This window comes from Rhinolophus sinicus, chromosome 14, assembly GCF_057876585.1.
Source record: "Rhinolophus sinicus isolate RSI-liver-muscle chromosome 14, RSI-T2T, whole genome shotgun sequence".
In the NCBI taxonomy this organism is placed as follows: Eukaryota; Metazoa; Chordata; class Mammalia; order Chiroptera; family Rhinolophidae; genus Rhinolophus; species Rhinolophus sinicus.
This window is the reverse complement of record NC_142514.1, coordinates 179,439,207-179,456,600: the sequence shown is the minus strand read 5'-3', so window position 1 is coordinate 179,456,600 and position 17,394 is coordinate 179,439,207. Positions and strand designations below refer to the sequence as shown.

General features: G+C 50.6%; 1 protein-coding gene across 1 annotated transcript; it reads right to left on the bottom strand.

Annotated features, from left to right (window-relative positions):
* Nucleotides 1-2,752: 2,752 nt before the first annotated feature.
* On the bottom strand, nucleotides 2,753-11,950 carry LOC109459502 (pepsin A). Its single transcript, XM_074337169.2, has 9 exons — nucleotides 11,880-11,950; nucleotides 11,029-11,185; nucleotides 8,927-9,044; nucleotides 8,275-8,393; nucleotides 7,354-7,553; nucleotides 5,614-5,730; nucleotides 4,329-4,473; nucleotides 4,138-4,236; nucleotides 2,753-3,130 (listed from the first exon to the last, which is right to left on the bottom strand). The coding sequence occupies exons 1-9, from the start codon at nucleotides 11,933-11,935 to the stop codon at nucleotides 2,981-2,983; spliced, it is 1,161 nt and encodes a 386-aa protein (XP_074193270.2). The 5' UTR covers nucleotides 11,936-11,950; the 3' UTR covers nucleotides 2,753-2,980.
* Between the last annotated feature and the right edge of the window lie 5,444 nt (nucleotides 11,951-17,394).

Below are 17,394 nucleotides of genomic sequence, written 5' to 3'. Positions count from 1 at the left end.
TTATAATCCAGATGTTACATAGTGTAAGCCCTGTTGTCTCCTGTTGTTTGTTGTTTGTTTTCACCTAACAATTTCTTGGCAAGATCTTTCTCCCCCAGTACCTAGCAAGCGTACTCACTTCTTCCTTTTCACAGCTGCGCAGTGGCTCCTTGGACACACACACCATAAGTTGTTTAACTATTCCCTGTGGGTAGACATTTGGGTCATTTCGAATTTTGCTCTTACAAAAGATGCTACAAAGAATAACCTTGTACTTACATCATTTTGTACGTGTACAAGTGTATTTTCAAGATGAATTCCCAGAAGTGAAGTTACTGGGCCAAAAGGTATGTGCATTTCTAATTTTGATGGATGTTGCCAAATGGCTCTCCTTAGGGGTTCTACCAATTTGCAGTCCGACCAGCAATGTGAGAGAATCTGCATTCAGAGAGGGTTTGGGTTCTGTAGATGAGTGGAGCAGAGGCCTATGAGATGAAAATAACACTCCTGGACAAGTGTGAATGGAAAGGCTGGCTCCAGCTGAGCTTAGACCCCTGAGGCCCTCGGGAAATGGAGAAAGATGAATGGAGGTGAGGCCTGAGACTGGAGAAAAGGAACGTGAGTGAATCCATCTTCTCTTGTGGAGCAAAGTGGGAAGTGTCAGGTCAGATATATGAGTGCAGAGTTTTCCTGTTGAAATGATCTGTTTGACAGGGACACTTCTAAGATTCTGTCCGGATCCAGGAATCCCAGGGTGAGGGAACGGAAGCAGGGCTGGGAGGGAGAGGCTGAGCTGCAGCTGGTGGGGCTGAGAAGAAGGACAGATGTGGCCAGCGGCAGAACAGGAAGGGTCCAGGAAGACCTGCCCGCGTCCCCAGAGCCTAGGACCCGGCCTGGCGCATAGGAGGTGCTTGGGAAATGTCAGAAACACAAACAGCAAAGGAGGCAGGACACCGTGAAATTCCTCCCTAGAAACCTGAGAAGTCCACCTGTTGGTCTCATAACCAAATATGACTGGGACAGAATGCCAGTGGGGGTGGGAGCAGACCCATCTGTTGTCTTAAACATGGCCTCAGTCAAATCAGACCCACTCTGTCGTCCTATCCTTGTACCCTTTTAAAAAGTCATCTCGAATTCGTCACTCAGGCAACAAGTATTTATTGAGCATCTACTGTGTGCCAGGCCCTGCTCTTGCTGCTGGGAATTCAACAGTTACATGTTGAATGGGCAGTCCTTTCCCTGGGGGCTCTGAAACAAGCAGTCCCACAAATGCATGCTGACTGCTTGTGTCCAGTGCCATAAAGGAAAGGAGGGCTGGGCTCCATGAGAAACTAGTCAGGGAAGGCTTCCCAGGGAATTGGTGTTTAAGTTGAGACCTGCAGGATGCTAGACAGGGCAAGAAAAAGGGAACAGCAACCCAGGCAAAGGGAACAGTGTGTACAAAAGTCGGAGGTGGGGAAGAAGTTTGGGTATTTGTGGAGGTGGAAGAAAGCCAAGCTGATGGGAACTCAGGGTAAGAGGGATCCAGGTGAGGCAGGGAAGGCACATAGGGACCGGAACATGCAGGACCTCAAGGCCACGCCAGGATTTACAGGCTCATTCCAAGTGCAATTGCAAGGCAGTAATTAAAGGCTTTAAGCAAGGAAGGGATGTGATCACATTTGTGTTTCAAAAAGATCGTTCAGCTGTCCCTTCCTAGAAGTCAATATCTTATATTGGTGTGAGTGATAAATGACAAAGTGCAGGATGACGTGACAAGACCGTATCCAAAGCCATCTTGTTCTGGTCACCCCAAAGTCTCTGCCCCTCAGCAGAGAGGCCCAGTTCTAGCCCTCAGGCCAGTGTCTCCAGCGAACAGTCTGGAATCCAGCCGTCAGCAGAGGCAGGAGCTGTGGGAATTTTTCCAACGTGCGTGCAGAGGAGCACAGGACTATAATAGGTTTACTAGCAAAAGAGGAACTGGGCTCAAGCTAAGCTGAGTTAAAGTGAAACAGAGCACTTTGCAGCAGGACGTCTCAGAGCCTTTGACTGGGGTGTGTGCCTTGTGAACCTCGAAGAAGGGCCTAGAATGCATGTTCCATACTTATTTTGAAACTTTGGTTTTCATTGAATGTTTTGCTACCAAAACACTCTGAGAAATGCTAGTCTGTTTTCTGTTTGCATTTCTAGGGCCTGTTTGCTAATGAGCATGCTCAGTTCCTGCTCTCTAAGCTTTCTTCAGGGAACTGGAAAACCATGCTCTTTCCTGATGGGGAAATGCATCAGTTCAGGGTCTTGTACCCTGTACCCAGAGTGTGAAGGGGGTCCTCAATTGTTAGTCTGGAGAAAACAGCGAATCACAGAGAGCAGCCTGGTAGATTGTGGGGTGTCAGCTTCTGTCACTGCGCTAGCCCGTGTCTTACAGATAATACCACCCTGCCTGGCCTACGAGGAATGTCACCATCAGTGGCCACCTGTCCTCGATCTCTCTCCTTTTCTTGTTATCTACTGGCTTTGGGAGAAACAACAAATTAATTCCCTTAACCAAGAATTAGGCACTCTGTTCCACGAGAAGGCAATGGCCCCGCAATTTTTTTCCCAAGGCTTTTTTATTTTATTTTACTTTTTTAAATGGAGGTGTAAATGGCTCCCAACTCATTATATGATGCTCCCAGCAGGACCTGCTGAGGCCCATTTGTCTTCCTGGCTCTAATAGGAAGTGTGTGCTGCCACCGTCACTGTGTTTGGGGCTATCCGAGTGGACCTAGTCCTTTCTGTCCCCCTGCCCTGGTGTTCGGACCCTGGCGATGTGAGGAGAAATACCAATGAAGAGAAGCAACTCCACAAAACATTTTTCAGGAGGTCATGTTTTTATTCTACATTATCAGGATGACAGGGAAGAGGGCCAAGATTCCACCTTCCCAATCCCCCAGGAAGAAGAGTTTGGGAGAATTAGATACACGTAGAGTGGGCTCAGGACTCGGGCTGGGTCTTCCTGGGAGGAGGCTGGGAAAACTCAGGCTTAGGCCACGGGAGCCAGACCCACCTGGTTGTTCCCCCTGTCAAAGACGGTGAAGTACTGGCGAATGAAGACGTCGCCCAGGATCCAGAGCTCTCCGGAGTCGGTGGGAATGTCCATGCCCTGGAAGCCGCTGGTGCAGCCCTGCTGGCTCTGGAGAAAAGGAGATCAACCCGGAAATGGGACATAGACTCAGCAGTGACCGGCGCCGGGGACTAAGCATCAAGGGCCGTGGTCAGCTGCAAGGCACGTGCAAGGAGGAGCTTCCTGGCTCGTGTCCGGGGACTTGGCTCTTCTTGGCCTGGCGTCTGCCTGCATAAGCTGTTCACTGCACTATTGGTTTCCAGGGATTACTAGACACTATCCAGCATTTCTGGCAGATGCACAAACCCTGACATCAGCATCGGAGCTAAGGGGTTTAGGGAGGACTCAGCTGCCGGGAAGGATTTTGGAAGCCCTGATGTCACAGCCTCTTGTCATTATTCTGATCCCATTCAGTGACAAGCCAGGTCAGCTGTGAGCCCTTTTCAGGCACTGAGGCACTGGGCCACGGCCGTAGGTGCACAGTAGAATCACCTGGGGAGCTTTGCAAAAGCCCCTTTGCTCCGGCCTCACGCTCACCCTTACTCATTAATCAGCATCACGTGGGAGCAGCCGGGACATCAGTCCTTCCTGTGGAATAACATCGACCCACTGGGCGAAACTAGTTCCCCGCCTGGCATTTCAGAGAAGACAAAGCGTTTTCCTGGGGCTCATTTGACTGAAGACTTGTTACTCGGTAGAGATAGTAGGTGCGTAGAAGCCCTCACTCTATGCGAGTTATGATTTCCCTTTGCTCAACCCCGTCGCTTTGATGTGGTCGATCTCCCCTAAGCACACTGAGCATCCACGGGCTAGTAATTGAGACGCAGGGCTTGGACTAGTAATCCTCTTTTCATCCTCTTTGGGGTTTTTTTGCCTCATTTTTTCTCCTAGGGGCGGGGGCTGCATCCAAATTCTCATTCATGCATTTATTTTTAATGTAGCCTTTTTCTCCGGAGGTTGTCCAGAGCAGATGTCAGCCACAGCTTGCGGGAGTGGGCTTTCCCCTGTGCAAAGCGGGAGGGTGTGGCCACATTCTAGGCAAGCCCACCTAGGTGGAAGGCCCAGAGCCCCCTTACCTGTAGGACGTAGGCACTGGGGGGCAGAGGGTACTGGACGCCATTGATGGTGAAGACGATATTGGGCAGGTTGTTGATGGCGGAGCAGCTGACCACCATCTGGAAAGAGGAAGGGTCAGAAGGGCTGCATTCCTTCTGCGTGGCAGACCCAGCACCTGGGTCTAGGACGGGGCTGTCAGCGCTGGGCTCACCTCGCCGTTCGCGTTCTGTTTGGCTCCAATGTAGCCCTGGATGCTGGCAATGGCATTGGTGGGGCCAGACAGCAGAGAGGTGCCGGTGTCCACAATGGCCTGGCAGCTCCCACTGCAAGCGATGGCCTGTCCGTTCATGGTGACGCTGAGGGCGAGATGCAAGGAAGGGTCTCTTTAGCCCCCAGGGGGTACATCTCCCCAAGGAGGAACCGGGTGGCCCCAGAGGGTCCCTCCTCTCCATCCATTGGCCAATACATAAAATTTCAGCTTCTCTCATTCACATACTCGTTCATTCATGCATTCATTTACTCCACAAATAGTCACTGAGTGCCTACTCTATATGAGGCATGGGAGATGCAAAGCCAAACAAGACCAGCCACGCCGTGTCTGGCTACAGGGAGTTCACAGTCTAGCTGGAAAGATATGTTACAGTCGAGAAAGAGCAGGATGAGCAGGGGGACAGAGCCACGATCCAGGGTGAGGGGGGTGGGGAGGTGGGGCACACCCAGGGGAGGCTTCTCCGGGAAGCAGACAACCACAGGTTGCCAAGGAGGTGAAGAGCTGGAGGAGGATATAGAGGACGATGGGATGCAGGTGGGGAGTGATGGAGGCAAGAGGAGCACGTGTGGGAGTCGGAGGAACTGATGAAGGTTTAGCACGGCTGGAGCAGGCTTAGTGACCAGCGCATGCTGGTCTGCCCAGGGCTGTCCTGGTTTTAGTTGAAAGTTCTCACGTCCCAGGAAACTGCTCACTCCTGGGTAAACCTGGGTGCTTGGTCACCCTAGCAGGCCAGCCGGGGAAAGAACAGCTGCGGAATGAGGCTGCATGGGGGACGGGCAGGCCCTGATGGGGAAGGTGGGAAGGAATGGCCTGAAACAACTTCTCAGCCATTTTGCCCTGTCCCTAGACTAAAAATGACATTTTCCCTAGAACGATAGGAGTGTGTGCCAGTTCACAGGTCCCCTAAATGCTGAGATATGTGGACAGCCGGTCCTCCAGCTCTCCCTGGGGATGCTGGGAGATTGTCCTGCCTCGGTGACCAGATGGAAAGTGGCTGTCTTATCCTTGCAGAGGGTCTCGGGGTCTCAGACAGCTCTTGTTCTCCAGTGAGGTGCCTTTCCCGGGTTCTCTCTGGCTTGGCCAACTTCCCCCTTCTCCTCCTGGGGCACATTTCCCTGTGCTGGCTGTTGCAGGGGGATTCTGGGAAACTAAGTTGAATATGAGTCTGTAAAGAAATGGGATCTGGGGCGCATGCCAGGAAGTTGCCCATCCACAGTGACCTCACCTGTCCACGGTGATCTGCCAGTAAGTCTCAGAAGAAAGAGGCACCCAGTTCAGGTTTCCAGTGAAGTAAGAAGAATCGATGCCACCAAACATCACCACGCTGCCACCCTGGTCATTGCTATGGAAAGGGGGTGGGAAAGAGAGGAATTCATTCCTTCATTCCTTCACGCATTCAGCGGAACATAAGGTATGTGCATTCTAAGAGCTGCCTTTTTCATTGTTTGGCTATGGGACGTTGGCCTCTATTTTAAGGATTCACTTCGATTAGGCTCTTGCCAGTGCCAGGAGCTGTGCCAAGTGTGTGACAGACACGGTTTCTTTTCATCTTCACACCAAGGCCCATGCCATGGTCACTATGATTATTATTATTTCCACTTTACAGAGAAGAAACGGAGGCACAGAGAGGTGAGGCAACTTGCCCAAGGTCACACAGTCAAAGAGTGGCAAAACCCAGATAGAACCTGTGTCCTTCCACTTCCAAAGTGTGTAGTTTCCCCCGTGTACTCTCGTTGCCGTGGGGACCTCAAGAGAAGTGAATACATGACAGTGTTTGCTCTTAAGGACTGGACTGTGTAGTTCTTGTTCATAGCCAGGGGTGGTTTTGCCCCCAGGGGACCTCTGCCAATGTCTGAAGACGTTTTTTTGATTGTCATGTTGGGTGGGGGTAGGGATGTTACTGGCATCTATTGGGTAGAGGCCAGGGAGGTTGCTAAACACCCTACAATGCACAGACGGCCCCCAACAAAAAGGAATTATCTGGTCCAAAACGTTAATAGTGCCAAGATCGAGAAATTCTGATCTAGTCTGAGCGATAAGAACCCTGCACAAAATATCTAAGTACCTGTAAAAGTAAGTTATGTCTAATAGCTGACTTGAGTACTAAGTGGGCCATGAGCTAAAAGGATAAAAGGGCCTTCCTGTTGTACATTGCAGGGGTCCTTGTTAACTGGAATATCCGTTGTCTGAGTCTCTGTACATGTGGGTTAGATAGGGAAGCAAATGTAGATGATGGTAGGAATTAATCACCAAAGAACTGGCCACAGGGAAACCCCACCCTGCCTTTGCTGTAAACACCTGACAGGACCTGTGACACAATGAGATGATAGGGAAAGAGTTAACAAATGAAGAGAAACATCACACTGACAAATCCGTCAAAAAAGAAGATTGTGAATGTCTCGGGAAAGTTGATGACACTCAGATATTCTTGCATAAACTTCGACTCAGCTAAAACTAATACGTGGTTTATTCTTTATTCATTCTAAGAATGAACTCAGAGTCACAATGGGAACTTAGATTTTAACTAACAGAAGAAACTTGTTCTCATCATTTCAAAGTTTCACTGTTCAAAATAGAAGTAAGTCCCACTCAAATCTTTTTCTTTTCTCATTTTTCGTTATGGAATTTTGGCTCCTATTTTAAGTGGATTCACTTTAAATGGTGGTCTTTTGGGGACATCCCCCCAGTGACGAGGGGACTGGTGCTGGAGAGCGAATGGTTAATGACAGCGGAGTTGTGTAAGTCAAGGTGACAAAGACTCAGGCTGCTCAAAATAGGATGAATGAAGACAGATCTTGTCAGAGAGGAATTTAGTGCAGTTCTCTCCAAAGACACCTCTCAAGCCTTAGACCCTGACCTTTCAAATCCCTTGCTTGCTGAGCCCCTCTCCAACCCACCCCCGCCCTGGACAGCACCCTGCTGGGCCAGGCAACTGTGACCGCCCCCCCTCGCCCCCCCAACTTACGAGCTCAAGTAGACAGAGAAGAGATCTTGGGAAACCAGACCCTGGTTCCAGATGTTGTCAAAGACGGGTGTGGCCCCCGAGGAGGAAATGCTGGGGTAGGCCAGGCCCAGAATGCCATCGAAGGGCGCGTAGTACAGGAAGGAGCCGGGCTCTGTCTCGCTCAGGCCAAAGATCTGGTTGGTGTCCGTGATGCCTCCAACCTGAGTGGGGGGACCAAGTTGTTCAGGATCAGCTTGTGGGGACAGAGCCCTGCAGGGCGCCAGCCTATGGTCCCGAGCACCCTGGTTCATTCTGTGTAGGACTCGGCTTCTAGGCAGTCAGGCAGCAAGGAGGGGGAAGGGATTGTCCCCAGGAATGCTTGTTATTCTGCTGGAGGTAACCATCGCGGCGGACCTCCAGATGGCCACAGTCTGCAGCTTGGTGTGAGAATTTGCTGCAGAACAGATGGTCACCGTGTGCGTGTGTGTCTGAGGATGGGATGCAAAGCAGACTCCAGGCAAATCAGAGCCCTTGACCCCTGCTGTGCCCTGGGCAGGGGAGCTGGTGCAACGTTTGTGACTGGGTAGGGGAGGCTGCAGTGGGGGTGCGGGGAAGGAAGAGGAGGAGGTGCTAAGAGAACTGAACCTTTTCTTACCTTCTCCACCCTGGCCCCCACATAGCACTCAGCTTGGGTGGGAGTGAGGTTAGCTTGTGGCCCCAGGCACCACCCCCTTACTCACTACTGCCCCACCTAGAAATGTCTGTGACATCTCTGCTACTCCCCCCTTCCCATCTCCCAGTTAGCTTACTCTTACGATCACTGAGACCCGTATTGCTTGAATGAGCTGCTTCTGGGGGAGCTGGTCCTGGGTGGCACCCAAGGTCCCAGGAAGCTGGCCCGAGGGTTGGGCAGGATGAAGTGGCCAGCCAGCAAGTGTTTACCTGGACTGTGTCGTATCCGAGGATGCCTGTCATGCTGCCGGTGCCGTAGGCAACCGAGAGCTTCCGGTTGGTGCCCCGGTAGGTGGAGGACTGCTGAGGGTTGAAGCGGTTGTGGTTGGCTGTGAGGACAAGAAGTGACATCGTCAATCTCCAAAAGCTGAGTGAGAATCATGGGCTGTGGATGTCTTTCTGGGTGGGTGCCTGAGTCCAGGGGTGCGGGTGGGGCTTTGAAGGAGAAGGGTAACATTTACCCTAGACTTTGGAAACCAAGCATTCCCCAGTTTCATTCCGGTCTGGTTGGACCAAGTTGGGAGCATCTCACTGATGGAAGATCCCCAGCCGACCCCACAGTCCCCCTGAAGATGCCCCAGGAAAACACTGAAATGTGCAGGCCCATGGCTGCCCATGGTGAAGGGCACCATCACACTTCTTTCTGCCATTGGACTGAACTTCTTGAGGGCAGGGACCATGTGTGATTCACCCCTTCATTCCCCAGGGCACATAGTAGGTTTGGCACATAGTAGGTGCTCAGTAAATGCCTGTTGAGTGAATTCTTGAGTGGCTCCAATTCTTGAGTGCAATTGGACCAATCTGAAACCCCTGAGTGTTCAGGGCTCCCAGGTCAGTTGGTGCTGGGGGCCCGGGTACTCACAGCAGGCGGGACTGGAGCAGTAGACTGAGGGCACCCACAGGTTGGAAGAGCCCGTGTCAAAGATGACGGTGAACTCCTGAGGGGGGGTTCCGATGCCGATGGTGCCGAAGTACTCCATCTGCCAGGTGGGGACAGCAAGGTTCACGGACTGGGGACTCTCCCCCGCCCCCCCATGGCCTCTCCAGGGACTGTCTCTGGGTGGGCGCCTCAGCCCACTTCCCACCTTTCTCTTTACTGTTCTACTTGGCTTTCTCTCCCTGTCTTATGCATCCATCCTTCAAGACCCAGCCTGAACGCCCCCTCCTTGAAGTCTTCCCAGATTTCTCCCATTTCCCTCTGATTGTTCTCTGCTAAGCACCATTAACACCTAATGATAATCGCGTCTTGTTTGTTTTAGTTTTGCCATCCTAGAGAATGCATGTTCTTAGAGGACAGGGTGGAAACTTAAAGCACTCAGCAGAGGAAACTTTAAATGCTGGTTCATTGAATTGTCGATCCGGAGATAAACAAGTCTCCGAAAGATGGAAACCCCCAGAGATATCTTCTTGATAAATCTAGGTGTGTATAGCAGGTTTCAAGAAAGGGCATTGTCAGGATTTTTATTCTTAGTACCAGCACTTTCTCCCTTGCCAGCTGTTCCAGCCACGTTTGTCTTGCTATTCTTTGATGATGACAAGCTCATTCCCTTCCCAGGGCCTTTTCACTTGCTATTTTTTTTGCTTGGAAAATGTTTATTTTAGATCTTTCCTTGGCTGACTCCTTATCATCAATCATTCAGAGCTCTCGTCAAATGTCACCTCCTCCAGGAGGCCCTCTCTGATCACATTATCTAAATCTGCCCCCTCATTATTCTTCTTTCCCTTACTCTAATTAATTTTTCTCTGTTATTACCTGAAATTATCTTACATACTTATTTATTTGTCTCTTATTTGTCTTCTCTAGAATAAGCTCCAGGAACTTAGCTTATTCACTATTGTTTCCTCAGCTCCTTGCATAACCCACAGCACATGGTAGGTGCTTCATAAATATTTAAGTGAATAAATGGGCTAGCTTTCCCAAGCTGTTACTAGGGGACAGACTCTGTGTTAAGTACTTCAAAAAACAGTATTGCACTAATTACTCGTAACGACCTTCTGATGGTAGATATTAGTGGTTCTGTTTCACAGAGAAGGAAACTCAGTATAAATGACTTGCCCAAGGTCACACGGCTGGGAAGCATTAAAGCCTAGATTGGCACCAGGTCTGGTAGGTTTCCTAGGCTGAGCTCTGAATGACAGGCAACACTGCTTTGTTTCCTCGGCCCTGTGACATTCACCCAGGGGCAGAGTATTTACTGAAGGGCAAGGCATTGTCCTTGCGTCCCAAATAAAATAGTCAGAGTGATCTTCCCGTAACTCCAATCTGAGCATGTCAACCAGCCTGTAAGATGATTCAGTGGCAGGTTGGATACAGATCCTTATCAGAGAATCTGCCTGGCTCCTCCCATTGACCCCTCGGCCTCACTTGGCACGTACCTGCCTCCCTCACTCTGTCTCTGCTCTTCACACACTGGCTACCTTTCCTCAAATATACTCTGCTCCCCGCTGTCACAGGGTCTGGCACAAGCCCTTCTGCTCTCTGGGACTCTCTCCTGTCCTCTCGGAACACTGGCTCTTCCTTCACTGCCCCCGGGAGAGGTCCCTGCCTGCCACACTGGCACAGTATGTCACCTTCACTGTAGCCCTCGCCCAGTTGTACTTCTCGTGGTTTGTGAGGTTCATGGATTATTGTCTGTCTCTCCCTACTAGACGGTGAGCTCCATGAGGGCCGGGGCTGTGCCTGGTTTTGTTCACTGCTACGTCCCCCCACACCCAGCGCAGAGCCTGACACATGACGAGGTGCTCCATCCACAGAAACACTGGATGAAAGGATGAACGAATGAGAGCAACAGTCTGACTATGAGCTTTCCTGCCCTCCTTGTGTCTCCGAGGTCCAAGGAGCAGACCCGTGGGTTACTGCCTGGGGGCTCAGAGTCCCGGCCCATCTTCCAAGACCCCTGGGACTCCCTCTCTCCTTCCGGCCAAGACCTCGGAGCTGCCCCTGCCGCCTGCCCATGCACTCACATCCATGTAGTTCTCCAGGGGCTGGGTGGCCATCATGGAGGCGGCCTCATTGAGGTACTTGCTGGCTGGGTTAATGCTGTGTGTCTTCAGGTAGTCGTTCAGAAGGCCATGCTCGATCAGGTTCTTCCTCAAGGACTTCTTTTTGACAAGGGGAATCCTGGGGCGGGCATTTGCAAGCAGATGGTTTGGAGGAGGAAGAGTAATTAGGCAAGGAGTCTGCTCATGGGGTGCTATGGCAGCCCTGGAAGGAAAAGGAGGCTGGCCCAAGAGAGGACGGAGGAAGGCAGTCAAGAGGGGAGACGCTCCCATTTTGGGCACAATAATACAAAGAGGTTAAGTGGTTGTCCAAAGTCGCCTGGCCCAGGGACGCAGCTGGGAAGCAAACCCAGCTGCCCGTGAGGGCCTCGGCTGTTCACCACGTCTACAGCGCTGGCTCCCTAAAAGGGCACAGAGAGAAATAAAGAAGGAGACTTGAGATGGTCAAGAAAGAGAGAGAGGGGCAACCAGATGGCTCAGTTGGTTAGAGTGTGAGCTCTCAACAACAAGGTTGCCAGTTCAATTCCCGCATGGGATGGTGGACTACGCCCCCTGCAACTAAAGATGGAAAATGGCGACTGGACTTGGAGCTGAGCTGCGCCCTCCACTACTGGATTGAAGGACAACGACTGGGAGCTGATGGGCCCTGGAGAGGCACACTGTTCCCAATATTCCCCAAATTAAAAAAAAAAAAAAAGAAGAAAACGAAAGAGAGAGAGGAGATGTATGACGGAAGAAGAAAAATACGGAGGAAAGGCAGGCAATGTGACAGGCAGCAAAGGGAACGAGCCCCTTGGGAGCAACCCCAGACTCACTTGTAGATGTTACACTCAGAGAGTGCCACCAAGCTGAGCAGCAGCAGCCACTTCATGGTTCTTCCTGGGTCCCAAGTCTCCAGAGAAGGGAAGTTGGGTGGAAAGCGTACAGCAGCAAGCTGTTTCTGCTCCTTATATACAGCCCAGGTGCTTCGGAGTCTATCTTATCAGCCTTCGAATGCCACCCATTTTCCTAACCCAAACAGGAACTTTCCTGATAAGATTGTCCCGGCTCCTGAGCCACGTTCTGAGAAGTTTCCAGGTTGAGTAGCTTTCCATTGTAACCATGTCCCCAGGTTGGGATGGACCTGCCGAGAGGGGGTGAAGGAGTGAAGGCTTATCTCTTAAATACTGAAATTCATTAAAACTTGACAAGCCTACTATTTTGACAAAGTTGGGCTAAAGTACATTTCACATGGAACAGATGTCAAAGGAGCTCAGTGGACCCTGATTTGTCCTGGTGGGACAGATGGCTGGGGTTCTTGAAGAGCAGCTCCCCACTTCGTGATGGGCCATGTTCCTGTTGTTGCAACTCCCAACCACATTCATAGGTCGATGGTTTGGGCCTCAAGACACATTTCCCTATAGTAATGTCATTATATGGGGTTGTTGAGCGTCTAACTAGTCTATAAGCCTTATTATGCTCTTGTCACTCATGACCATTGGGTCGAGCCATTGGAAAGTGGTGCATGCAGTACAGAGGAAGAGGAGGGAGTGGAGCACGTGGAAGAATGCTGCCTTCCTTGAAACAGATCGGGGTTCTCTTTGGCATCTGTGCCCTCATGTCTGAACCTCTTCTCTTCCTATTGTTTCTCTCCGACCTTCTCAGGTTGCTCGAAGCCTCCATCTTTGAGATCCCACTGGGTCTGACTCTCCCACGTTCTCCATGCTTAAAACTCGTCTGAATCAGCTGCAGGGGAGCAAAGCAATCTGGGAAAATTCATACTAGTGTGTGAATGACTTAGAAAGTTCTCTTCTTAAAAGAGGATGCTTCGCAACCCAATGGATTCTCTACTTCATGGGGTTTATTTAGTAGACAAAGTGGAAGGAAGATTTTGATTCAGGGATTGTGAGGGAGGTGAATATCCGGGAGGGGCGTCACCAGTAGACAGTGAGCCTTATCTGCAGGTCTTGTTCTGAAATCAGACTGCCTGGGCCATCCCTGGGTTTTCCAGCATCAGGAGACATAGATTCTGAAGAACAGTCCAAATTTCCCCCAATGCCTCTGGGTGAGTATGGAAGGGTGGGCAGCGCGGATCAAGTTCAGGGCCAGCGGCGGTTAGTACAAAGCACATTTGTATTTCAAAATCACCGGTGAAGACATCCTCATGTCCCAACTGTGGATCCTTGACCCATTTTTTCCACTTTCTCATCTTTTGGTGCCTGCTTCCTCTCCTCTGTCTTTTCCTCTCCCTAAAGCCTTTCGTTTTTCATCTACACTCTCACCTTTGGGCTGATCTCAGCACTTACCTGGCGGAGCTGATGGTCCTGAGATGCCTGCCTAAGTCCTGGGTGCACCACATGAAGGTGCCACTGGGTGAAGGCGACACTAGGAAGGAAGAAAGGAGAGAGGAAGGGATGGAGGGAGGGAGGGGGGAGGGGTATGTGCTGGGAGCGGGGGTGCTCAGCAGGGTCTTCAAAGGAAATTGGTGTCTTGTGCTGGGCAGTGGATACATAGGTCCTCACCATTATTCTTTATACTTTACGTATATGTTTTACGTATGTAAAACTGTTCATACTAATTGTTTTTTATAAAAGAAAAAGAAAGAAGGACTGAGTCTTTCATGCACACTGTCAACTTGGAAATGAAGGGAACTGTGGTTGGGTGGTAGGAGGGTGAGTCGGGAGCTCTCAGGGTTGAGATGTGGGGAATGAACCGTGAAGAACATTGCGTGTGTTGTATTTATCTTTCAGTTTCCTCAGCAAATTATGTGATGCATGGAAGTGTTCACCACTTTTTAATGAATCCCATGTAATGACGGCCATTCAGGTAACTTTCACAGAGTGACATGGTTTGTGTTTCTCTTCCTTAGTGGTGACAGGACACAGGGGAGCTCAGGCGTACTGACCTCTTACTCTTAGCTCAATGTGGTAAGTAATGGTAAGTAATGTTATCATCCACATCTTACAGAAGAGGAAACTGAAGCACAGAGAAGTTGTGCCACTTGCCTGAGAAGTGACTGAGCAAGGATGAGAATCCAGGCCTCTGTGATCTAGTCCTGTGCCTGCTCCCTTACTCCACTGACTGGGTTTCCTGCGAGCCATGGAAGAATCTTAGGAAGAGCCCTGGCTCCAGGGTCTGAATCCCAACCCAGCCTCTGAATTGCTGTAAACCTGGGGTTGGTGATCCAGTCTTTCCGAGACTCAGTTTCCTCATCTGTGAAATGGGTCTAATGGCACCACCCATTCCACAAGACAGTTGTGAGGATTAAATATTGAGTGTGAAGCAGCAGGACACTCAGAGCGACTGAAATGGAAATAACTGTAAACACCCAGCACGGAGGAGGAGGCTGAGTGGTGGGATTTACCCACGTTGCAGGTGGGGATGCAAGTTGGTACAGTGGCTTGGGAAAGCAGTTTAGCCGTTCCTTATAAAGTCAATGGGCACTTGACCCAGCAATCCCCCTCCTGGGTATTTACTCAAAAGAAATGAAAAACACATGTCCCCACAAAGACCTGTGCACAATGTTTACAACAGCTTTTTTCATAATTGCCAAAAACTGGAAACAACTCTAATATCCATCAGGTGGTCCCTGGATAACAAAGAGTGATTTGTAGCCTCATGATGGAAGAACACTCGGCAATGAACAATTCACCTACAGGATGAATCTCCCAAGCATTGTGTTGAGTGAAAGACGCCAGACTCAAAAGGCTACATTTGTAAGATTCTAATTATATGACATTCTGGAAAAGGCAAAATAATGGGGACAGAAAGCTGGTCAAGGGCTGGGGGAGGAGATTCACTACAAAGGGGCGTGCGGGGTCTCTGGTGTGATGGAAATATTCTCTCTCTAGATTGTACACCCGAAAAGGCAAATTTCATTTTATGACAATTGTCCTGAAGCAACTGACTTTACAACAGGCGACGCGCTCGGTCAGTGACAGCCCCACGGTGGGAAGTGGAGGGAACGCTGGGGACTAAGCTGTGCCTGGGGACACACCTTAGAGGGGACACATTGGATTCACTTCAGATAAGCTGTCGTAATACCACTAAAGGACATGAAAAAGACAAGGACACCCCACTCATCACCGCTGCTTCCATTTTGGTCCTTGGGAACCATGAGTAGACCTGTCCACGGTCTGGGTTTCTCTGCCACATTGAAGGGTCAGAGTGATAAAGTTAGCAGGCTGCCGTGAAGGTCCGAGAAGCTGAGTGTGAACATTTCTGAGACCACCCCCTACCACCCACACTGGGTGCTGGGCCCTCTAGACCAGTTTTCAGGTCAACTTGGGGGTAGGGGAGAGGGTGAGTGGCTAGAGTCCATCTAGGAGGAGTAGATCGTGTCCAGGCTTCCCTGTACATCCTGGAGCTGGTTTGCCGGGCTTGGAGTGCAAGGATGGGCATCGATTTTGGGGGCACAGCTTGTCTGTGGGACCCACATGGGGATTTTGGACGGAGAGCAAATATGTTTGGGAAGCAGAAGGAAGACTCATCAGGTGGTAACCTGCAGGACCCAGTCACACGTTCATTTTTACGACGCACCTGCTTCATGCTGGGGAGACATGTTCTAGTTGGTGGGGGTACATCCATGAGCAAGATGGAAATAGGCTGTACCTTCAAGGAGTTTGTGGTTGGCTCAAGAGAGGGCAGGAGGGGGCAGCCGGTTAGCTCAGTTGGTTAGAGCAAGGTGCTCACAGCACCAAGGTTGCCGATTCGATCCCCACATGGGCCACTGTGAGCTGCGCCCTCCACAACTAGACTGAAACAACTACTTGACTTGGAGCTGATGGGTCCTGGAAAAACACACTGAGAGAGAGAGAGAGAGAGAGAGAGAGAGAGAGAGAGAGGAAGGAGGGGAGGCTTCTTTTCTTCCCACTTGGATGGGTCTTGGGATTACACTGAAGGGAAGCTCTTAAATTGGTAAAGATAATTCAACCTTCCGTATTAGAGATTTTAACACCTGGGGGAGGCTGCCATGCTTCGTGGCACCAACTCCGGGCTATGGCAGACTTTATGACGGCCTCCAGTTATCCTGGCCTCCTGGTATTCATGCCCCTTGTAATCCTCTCTCCTTGAGCATGTGACTTGCTGCTAGCCAATAGGTTATGGCAAAGCAGATGGGATGTCACTTTTGTGATTACATTATATGAGGTGGTCACGTTTGTCATGCTAGCTGACTTTTTGTACAGACGCTCTTGCTTGCTGGCTCTGATGAAGCAACTGCTGTGTGGAGAGGCCTACATGACAAGGAACAGAGGGTAACTCCAGCCAACAGCCAGCAAGGAACTGCGGCCCCCAGTCTGACAGCCCACAAAGAACTGAGTTCCGCCACGTGAACTTGGAAGTGGACCCTCCTCCACTGGGGCCTCAGATGACATCACGTGCCTGGGTGACACCTTGACCACAGCCTGTGAGAGGCCATGAAGCACAGGACCCAGCCAGATTGAGCGTGGATTCCTGAGCCACAGGAACTGTGAGATGATGTGAGTTGCGGTAAGGTGCTACATTTGTGTTAATTCATCACCAGCAATAGAAAACGAGTACAGAAACCTCATAGAAAACTCCACAAAGATCCACCTGGCTGCCTCCATTTGGGGGCATTTCAGTGCCAAGCAAGGCCGCCTTCTGCTCAGGCAATGTCAGCGATTCGAGAAGGAGGGGGTAGACACCGTGATCCACTTACCTGCAAACTGCCATTGCTACAGCAAGGCTTACATTTCCGGAGCTGTCACGCTTTTCGGAGTGCTTGAAGATACATGAGTTTTAAAACAATTATTATTATTCCTGCAAATCCCCACTGACACAATGCAGAGGATTTCAGTGACCAGCTCAGGTTCATATAACTAAGTAGTGACCTGGGCAGGACTGGCATTTGGGTCCCAGAAGGCTCTGGTCCTGGGAGTCTCTTGTTTCAGGCCAGGCTCTGCGCCCACACATGTCCACCTGGTTTCTGTCCATTGTATGGTGGACACTCTGTGATGGCAGCAGCCTTCATCCCAGGGACACTCAGAGAAGCCGTTCTACTCAGTCCCCAGAGGAACTCTTGGGAGGGAGAGTGGAATCCTAGGACGGCATGTTCTCCACCAGGGCAATGGTCAGGCAGGGTGGATGGGTGGCTGCCAGCAGGGGAGCCGCAGAATCTGATCGGGCCAGACCAGCCTGGCAGAAAGATTAGACAACGTTTACTCTGCCATTAGCCCTGCCTGGCACTCAGCTTTGAGGGCACCAGGAACTTCACCCCCCGCTAAGGGCACAGGTGTTCAGAAATGTTCTGTGAACATATCAAATCAAGCAATGGCATGAAATCTAAAGAACCCGATCGTGGCAAGACCGAGATGAAGCATTTACACACGA